At 32.9% G+C, this 9,326-nt stretch overlaps 1 protein-coding gene across 2 annotated transcripts; it reads left to right on the top strand.

Moving 5' to 3' along the window:
- Window positions 1-669: 669 nt before the first annotated feature.
- On the top strand, window positions 670-7,837 carry LOC145100750 (disease resistance protein Roq1-like). Of its 2 annotated transcripts, none has more exons than XM_079037898.1 (7): window positions 670-809; window positions 2,112-2,795; window positions 3,928-5,053; window positions 5,147-5,470; window positions 5,547-6,467; window positions 6,545-7,190; window positions 7,334-7,837. In XM_079037898.1, exons 2-7 carry the CDS (start codon window positions 2,263-2,265, stop codon window positions 7,393-7,395), a joined length of 3,612 nt encoding a protein of 1,203 aa, XP_078894024.1. In that variant the 5' UTR covers window positions 670-809; window positions 2,112-2,262; the 3' UTR covers window positions 7,396-7,837. The 2 variants fall into 2 exon arrangements, with proteins under 2 accessions (XP_078894024.1, XP_078894030.1); XM_079037904.1 differs by having other exon boundaries at window positions 7,553-7,837.
- Window positions 7,838-9,326: the final 1,489 nt, after the last annotated feature.

Below are 9,326 nucleotides of genomic sequence, written 5' to 3' on the forward strand. Positions count from 1 at the left end.
GAACTTGGGACCAAGAATAGGGATCGTTCTTTTACTCTGAATTCGCCACCGACATCTCGTCGATTTTTTCGTATTCTATAAGCGTGAGAGAAAATGATGCCCCTGAAACATTTTGGGGTTTGTTTTTCTCAGGAACTCCATAAAAAATGTGTGTATGATGGTGTGTTTTGACCCTATAGGAAATCGAAGAATAGGGGATGGATAGTTCCCTTTATTTTGAAATCTCAAACCCCAAAAAAATTATACCTACAAAATTATCTAATGCTTCTTCCCACATGTGTGTGTAGAAACCCAACAAACAAAAATTAACGGTATCTTTCTATACTCAAATTATTAAAATAAATAAATAAGTATTAGGTTTTAAAAATATAAAAGAAAAAAAGAAAATAAATAATCCAAGGATATTACAGTAATTTCAATATCCGGAGGGATTAAATATGCAACGAAAATAACTTAAAATATGATCAACAATCCAAAAAAATCAGAATTAAAGAAAAACCAAAAAAATAAAATACATACACACAAACAATTTTTTTTTTTTCCTTTTTCTCATTAAAAAATATTAACCACTCGACAATATTATATATATTTTTTAAAACGAATAAATAAATTGTGAAATATAATAAAAGAAAGCCCCGTCTCCACTCTCCATGTAAAAAGAACATTCTGTCTCTCCTCGTTGACTTGCTGTTTACCAGCCGACTTCGCGCCTTTCGCTCTGTAGTTCTCACTGGTTGTCCTTCTCGGTCTCGTCGCCGTTGGATCGTCTGCTACTGTCTCTGCTTCAGGCCTCGCTGTAGTTCTTACAAGTTAGTTTCACATGTTCTTAGACAATTGTATCTAATTAATCATAAATAACATCATAATCTTTTGTTTGTTCATCAATAGGGGATTGAAATTTCGATTATTTTGGCCACGATAGTAGAGAATCCATCACGTATTTCCTTAATTCCTCTTTATCTTTCAATTCACAAACTTGATCCTCTACATATGATTTTTTTTAATCTTAACATTACGCTATACACTCATTACTAAGAAGCTTTAATTTTCGGTTGTAATAATGTGAAATTGCTTGGTGATGTTCCCCATATGCAAAACTTGCTGATCTTTTGAATACGAACTGTAAGAAATCTCGGTTCTCATGGAGTACTTTTGGGTGTTATAGTCTATGAATCAAAATAAGGATTTTGCTAGTGCAGAGTCTAGATCCGAAATCAATAAAGTAATGCCCCATTTATTTACAAGTAAACTGAATTAGGTTTTTGTTCTGAGCTACAAAATTGGTAATGGATTTATTTATAAATTTAACATCTACAACATTTATCAGTAAAGTCTATGTCACTTGTCACTTATGTCGGCTTTGTCACATAATCGAGCCTCAATTGACGTTGCAACTAGAAGGGAAAACTTGGCCTAGATGAACACTCCTTGTTCTGGTTGTGCTTTTAGTAGTTTTACATGAACCAGGGATAATATCTACTTTCAGATGTGATTACTTTTGGCCACTTTCTCGTTTGTCAGCTTTGATAGTCTTTTCATGTGTATGTTGTAATTAAAAGTAGGGTTTGGTTAAAAGTAGTACAAAGCAAAGGCATCACATATTTGAAAAGATTGTTCTTGCTAATATCATATCGGTGATCTATAAACAGACATTTCAAGAAACTTATTCTTTCTTATATATGTTTGGATCTTTTAATTGTTTGTTCATATCTAGTGAAAGTTTGGAAATTGCCTATATGCTCTGAAATTCTTTTCATATGATGTAATAATGGAAGTTGTAGTTGTTTCTAAATTGTTATTAGGAATTTTGTTTAATTGAATAGATTGGTTCAATAATTTCTATCACTGAACTTCACCGGAAAAACAGGCTAACCAATTTTTTAAGCAAATTCCATCCCAATGTGATGGTGATTCTATATCAGTACATAGTTGTATAAATGTTGGTTATTTTTGAAGCTTATTGAATTCACATGGAAAAGTTTGAAGGTGCATATGTATTGTTATTTAAACTCTTAAATTTTTTTATTTAGTAGAATATATCATTGTTGAGGTTAAATTGTTTGATGACACTTAAGTTGTATAAGTTAGTAATAATTTGGATTTTATTGTAGATTTTATGTATGGGATCATGAAATTGAGGCACAAGTGATGAAAGCATGGGATTTAAAAGCTTTGGAACACATTACTTACTTTCTTACTTTCTTGCGTATTGAGACACACAAAGTCGTGGGAAGAGTGAAGGGTTGTCAACCGTAACTCATAATGGTTGTTCTCTCTGAACATTGTGCAGGATCTTCATCTTCTTCATCAACTCATGGTCATATATATGACGTTTTTTTAAGTTTTAGAGGTGTTGATACTCGTAATGGTTTCACTAATCACCTTCATAAAGCCCTCACGAATGCCAATATCACTACCTTCTTGGATGATGAAGAGATTGAAACAGGGGAAGATCTAAAACCAGAACTGGCAAGTGTCATTAAATCATCTAGGGCTTCAGTTATCGTGTTGTCCAAGAATTATGCTACTTCCACCTGGTGTCTTGATGAACTGGTGTTGATCCTTGAACAACATATGAAATCCAATCATGTTGTAATCCCCATCTTTTATCATGTGGAGCCCACTGATATCAGGAAGCAACAAAGTAGCTTCGGAGATGCAATGGCTGTGCATAGACACAAGATAGAGGTAGAGACAGATGCAAATAAAAGAATTCAATGGGTTCAAAAGATAGAGCTTTGGAATAAAGCACTTAGAGAAGTTGCTGATTTAAAAGGGAAAGATGCAAATGGCAGGTAACCACTTTCCTACCCAAATATATTTCCATACTCCTTTAATATTGTTTAATTAGCGCTTGAAAATTTGACATAATCTTCTCTTTATGCATTGCAATACATCTATTCATATTCATCAAATAAGCATATTTTTGATTCATTCAATTTGGACAAAGTTATGCTTGACATTGAATCTGATTTTTGTGAATATACGATCACACAGATTAGTTCATATTCACTCAACCATCCTGCAAGTTTTAACACATTTGATATGCATTTTTATTATTTTATCACAAATTAGTTGATGTAGGTAAATCATTTTGATGATTTTATATACTTTTAATAACTAAACCAAAATTTTGAACAATTGTAATGCATTGACTATTTTTTAAATCTTTCTACCATAAAACTATATCATCTTTTATTAGAATATTTGGTTACGGCTACGTTGGTTACAATTGCTAGGTATCAATTATGTCACATATGTTAGATAAGGGCAATTTGGGAAATATAACATATAAAGAGGATCTTCGATAGTGGAAGGGAATTTTGGGCAGTTTAGGTTTAAATTATGTTAGAGGATTAGCCTGTAAGCTGTCGGGAATAGTTAAGACATGGAATCTTTTGTGTGAAACTTTGGGAGAAATTGGGCTCTCGAATCTCTAGCAAGCATTAGGGGTTTTTTCATAGTGGGTTATTTTGAGTGATTAATCAATATAGTGAAGCTTTTGTTCTTTTGTTCTAATTATTTGGTTCATATTATTAGTCGTTTCATAGCAATATTCTAATTCTTTTATTTAAGTATTAAAGGTTAACTTATAACTACTCACTGACGTTTTGTTTTGATTCATGCAAAACCGCATCAAGATTTAAGTTTGATGGTTTCGTAGAAACACAATGAACTTTGGAGGTCTGTTAATGAAATCTTGTATTACATTGGTGGTTCTAGTCTTATTATAGATGATAATTATGACCTTCCAAGTTGAATGCTTACATGGTTAGTAATGAAAACATGATAATAGGTATGATATGAAAAGCTTAATTGTATAATAGCTTCTGATGATATAATTTTGATTTGGATCATTGGAAAAATTAAATCTCCAATATGGCATGATAGTTTTTTGGATTTGCTCTTACAAAAATTAATTTCCAGGATAGAGGTGGAGTTTATTGATGAAATTGTCAAAGACATCTTTCGTAGATTACACATGTCCTCAAGGTTTCCACTACCACAACTTATTGGGATGGAAGATTCCATTGAAGTCGTCACTTCATGGTTGAAAGATGTATCTTCACATACGATAGATATACTAACTATTTTGGGGATGGGTGGGATTGGGAAGACATCTTTAGCCAAATATGTGTACGCTTTACATTCTTATGAATTTGACACAAGCAGCTTCATTGAAGATATTAGTAGGAAATGTGATGAAAAATCTAATGGGATGCTTGATGTACAAAAGCAACTCTATGAGGACATTACAAAAGCAAGTTCAGTTCAAGTTCATGATCACTCTATATATACCTCAATGATAGAGAATGCAGCAGCTCGTAAGAAAGTGTTTCTAGTTCTAGATGATATTAGTACTCTTAATCAATTAGATGCGTTACTTGGAAGTAAAGGTTTTCATCCAGGAAGCAAAATCCTACTAACGACAAAGGACGCATGGTTGACAAAGAGTTGTACACTATTTAAAACAAATTTTAAACCCAATCATGCAACATACAAGCTTAAAGTCTTATATGAGCTCGATTCACAAAAACTTTTGTGTTGTCATGCATTTATGTGCAATGATCCTAAGCCAGGTTATGAAGAGGTGTTGGAAAAGCTTGTGAAGTATTGTGAAGGACATCCAATGGCTATTAAAATATTGGGTAGGTCTCTACATAATCGAGATGTAACTTATTGGGAAGGGTACATAGACAGGCTAACAAAAGAAAATGACTCCCCTATAAATAATGTTTTGAGAATGAGCTTTGACTCGTTGTCATCGGAAAATGACAAGGACTTGTTTAAGCATATTGCTTGTATTTTTCTTGGAATGGATAGAAATGATACTGTAACAATATTAGAGGCATGTGATATAGAAACAAAAACCGGGATCACGAATCTCATTGACAAATGCCTTCTTAGTATCGGATGGAATAATGAATTGATAATGCATGAGTTGGTTAAAGAGATGGGAAGATTTCTAGTTCGCAAGGAATCACTTTACAAGCCATGGGAACGAAGTCGAATATGGGGTCATGATTCGTTTAGAGCACTGAAACAAAAAAAGGTAAGATGCCATGTATACTTGTTTAAAGAATTTTGTATTTCTATGTACATGTCTAACATTCTAAAAATATTTTTGCATCCCCTATTTTCTTAGGGTACGGAAAATGTTCTAGGCCTCACCCTTGACATGCGAATGCTTGAGAAAGAGAAGTTACATGGATCAGTTGAGTTGAAAACAGAAGCATTGAGTAAGATGGATAGATTAATGCTGCTGCAACTAAATTATGTGCATATAACTGGCCCTTACCAGAATTTTCCAGAAGAATTAAGATGGTTGTGTATGCATGGATTCCCTTTGAAGTCTATACCTTTAGACTTACCAATGGAGAACCTGGTTGCTCTTGATATGTCATATAGCGATATTGAATCATTTGGGATTTGCTATAGCTACCCACAACGACTTCGTAAGAGGCTAAAGGTAATTTCTCTCCATTTATTACTCTTCTATGTGAGTTAATAAAATTCACCTCTATTCTAACTCATCTCTGTCTCAGCGATTGATTGGATCATGCTCAGAAGAAAAAAGGTTGCTCGGATCGTTGAAGATTCTTAATTTAAGTTTCTGTGAACAGATTCGTAGTCTTGGTGGCTTTGACCACTTCCCTAAACTTGAGACATTGATACTTAAAGGTTGCATCGCTTTGCTTGAGGTTTGTGAATCAATTGAACAATGTTTTGAACTTGTCCACATCGATCTGAGCTACTGCAACAAGCTTGAAAAACTTCCAAGAAGCTTAGGCATGTTAAAGAATGTTAACACACTATTGCTAAACGGTTGTTATATCGATGAATCTCAAATTAAGATTAGGAATAACAAATCATCGCAAATTCTCAAGGCTAACAACATTGACATAAACACAATGACCTCATCCTCCACTCTTCTCCAGGCTATGCCAAGTTATTCAATGTTTTCAGTCATTTCTTTACCAAGATCTTTAGTAAGGTTGTCACTTGAGAATAATAATTTGTCTACTGAATCATTTCCCTTGGACTTCAGTTTCCTAACCATGTTAAAAGAATTAAATCTAGATGAAAATCCTATTGTTTCCCTGCCCAGTTGTGTGAGAAGCCTTCCTAAACTTGAGACACTTAGTATGAGAGATTGTAAAATGTTGACATCAGTCGAGCATCCTCCACATACACTAACATTTATGGACCTCTATGCTGATTCTAAAAAGCCTTCGCTACAAAAAGTTATATTTGATCCACAAATGTCCCCACTCAAGCTTTCACTAGGATGGAGGATTTTCACACATTCATCATTTGAATTTGAAGGTCTGGTCAAAATGCAACCAATGGCATGTGTTGAGGAAAAGGTATTACATTGTTTGGGCTGGAGTAATCTAGACTTCCTTAACGGAAGGCACGTCACAACTTCTATTGGTTATAGAGAATCAGAAGAATCTGAAATCCAGGTTTGGTCTAGTTAACTATCAGTCTTTATGTTAGTATCTATGTATATTTAATTAATGAAGTTGGTTGTATTTGGCAGATGTATTATGAATTTGGAATATTCAGCACAATTTATGAAGGCGAAGAGATGCCAAATTGGATTACAGATAAAAGCATGGAGCCATCAATATCATTTAAAATCCCATCATCTTCTATGAGTTTCAGAGGATTGAATTTCTGTTGTGTGCTGACATCTCCATTTCCTAATTATAAGTTCTTTTATTTGCTGGTGATCAAAATTAGTAATATAACAAAGAACATCACCTGGATATACGACCATTACATTGACAGTGTACTTGATGTTGGTGGATATTGTATGATATTGTTAAGCCATTGGATGTTTGGGATGAATGAGATGGAATGTGGTGATCAAATTACTATTACTATCCTGAGGGAGAGACCAGATGATTTTGCTTATACAAAGGAGTGTGGGGTGAGTTTTGTGTATGATGATGGAGAAGAAGAAGAAGAAGAAGAAGAAGAAGAAGAAGAAGAAGAAGAAGAAGAAGAAGAAGATTTGTTGGGTTATTACAAGTCATGGAATCATATCATTGGTGGGGATCTCATTGGATTTCAATCAACAACAGGAGAATACATCCTAAGCAAATGGCGAATTCTGCTGCCTAACCTTGGTATGTATCAACTAAGTTATGCTTATCTGTGTGAAGAAGGAGCGAATTTCAAAGGTAAGATGTCATTCTTATGTATTACTTTTAATCTAAAGCTAATAATAACTAAATGATAGTGTTTTACTTATAAAGAATTCATGTATTGATTTTCTGCAATCATCGTCAAATCTTGAAGTAATCTATATTTTTTTTTTCATCAGAAAAGCTGTACTTCAAAGCTTTGTCTCATAGGAAGTCTTGCATACAGGATGATGTCCCCTAAAACTCTTTTCTCATCACATAAATAAATAAATAAAAGCACACCAAACAGCTGGCAGTGTTTATGTTTCATATTTTATTTATCTCCTTCGCCAAAAAACCCCAACGTTTGTACAGCAGAATTTTGATCATATAAGTCATACTTTTATGTTAATAAACAGATCTTAGTTCAACAGTTACCGGGTTTCTTCAAAATGCATCACGGGTCACATAAAATCCTCACTATATGCTGCTAGACTCGGATACAATTGTTGATGCATTTGAAGTAAATATTGCAATGAATGTTTGTTCAGTAAAAGGGACAGTTATGAGGGATAGGGTTTGAAATATGCTGCAGAAGAAGAGTTGTAGTAGTTGTCATTATTTTTTGAATGCAATTAATTGTAACTTTTTGCGGTTCTTTCAATATATTACTATAAACTAGAGGGATCTTTTGTAAGATTTGCTTCGACTTCATTGGTTTTTCCATTACATTTGAGGTATCTTTTCCAACCCAGCCAGATTTTGAAAATGAAAAAAGGCCAAAAGTTGAAACATGTTTACACAAATAAAGAAACTTTTAAGCTCGTCGGCATATTTCATTCCTAAAGCAGCCACAACTCCCCACTTGACTCATTTATCTGTGTTTGGTCCTTCGAAAATACAGATGAGTAGTTTCTTGCAAAGATTCTCCATATGGCTAGAGCCTTAGAACTCATCTCTTCGTATTCATAAAGAAAAGCAATAAATGCCCTGAGTAGTTTCTTGTAAACCAATTCTTCCTACATTTCCCATAAAAACTAATTAGTTTAATTATGTTTTTATTAATCATCTTTTCTCAATTGTGAATAAAATAATTACAACCATACCAATTGCACCGGTTTTTATAAGAAGCATAGCAACGATATTAAAAAAAAAACATCAACATAATTATAAGTGACTTTTGACAATTCTGCAATCTTTTGGATAATGACAAAATTTTAATAACCTGTTTGTGATAGATAATTTTCAACGAATTAATAATATTTCAAATATAAAAGATTTATATAATTTCTAAAATTTACCTAGTCTTCCAAATTGGAATTTGTGGTCTACTTCTGCATGTTTGTAGTCTACTTCTGCATGTTTGTCGTTTGAGAGATGCTATAACCACTTTGGAATCCGGGTTTAAATCATGAAGACACTTGTCAAGTTCTCCATGATTTTGTATTTATTTAGTATATAATAATGTTATTGAAAGTTGTAGTCATGTCCAAATATCGACCACGTTCTTCCAAAGTTAAAACACAAAAGAGTACAGTCATGAAACTTAGTTGTTCCTGTGACTTTGTTCTTTTGGCAACATCCAAAAAACAAAAATGAGAAGGTATTTTACCTTGGAGGTTGTTTTTTCTTATGCTTGGAAGTAATCTTCAAATTTCCTTGGAAAAACAAAAGGGTTAATAGTTTGGAAGAAAAGAAATTAAGCGGATTGAAAAGGTCAACTTATTGCATTGTATTTAACATATTTATGAGGAAAAAAATTGTGACTATAAACAGTTCAAAAATGGTGAAGCAAAGTAATCTATCGTTTAGTGTATGCCGAAAAGACGAATGATACAAAAATTGAGCTTAAAAGTGCATGTCAATCTAGTATACAACAAAATATTATGTGTTCCTCATGGTTGTAATAAAATCCTTTATGTTCAACTTTTGTTTAAACAATACCAAAATCAACACCAAAATCAACAACAAAAGCTGTAAAGTGTAAAGTAAATGTGAATTGCATTTTTTTTTTCTTTTTTTATAGAACATAGAAGATAAATAATATTGATAGAATTCTTTTTCTTCTAATTTTTATTTTGAAGATTACGGTTTATATATGTAGAGAAGCAAGGTTGTATGATTATGGATTAATAGATTTTTTTTTTTGGTTTGTGCCACTTTTGGAACTATATTTAAATATTTAAATGGTTG

This window comes from Lactuca serriola, chromosome 1 (genome assembly GCF_051521515.1).
Source record: "Lactuca serriola cultivar US96UC23 chromosome 1, Lser_US96UC23_V15, whole genome shotgun sequence".
Taxonomy (NCBI): domain Eukaryota; kingdom Viridiplantae; phylum Streptophyta; class Magnoliopsida; order Asterales; family Asteraceae; genus Lactuca; species Lactuca serriola.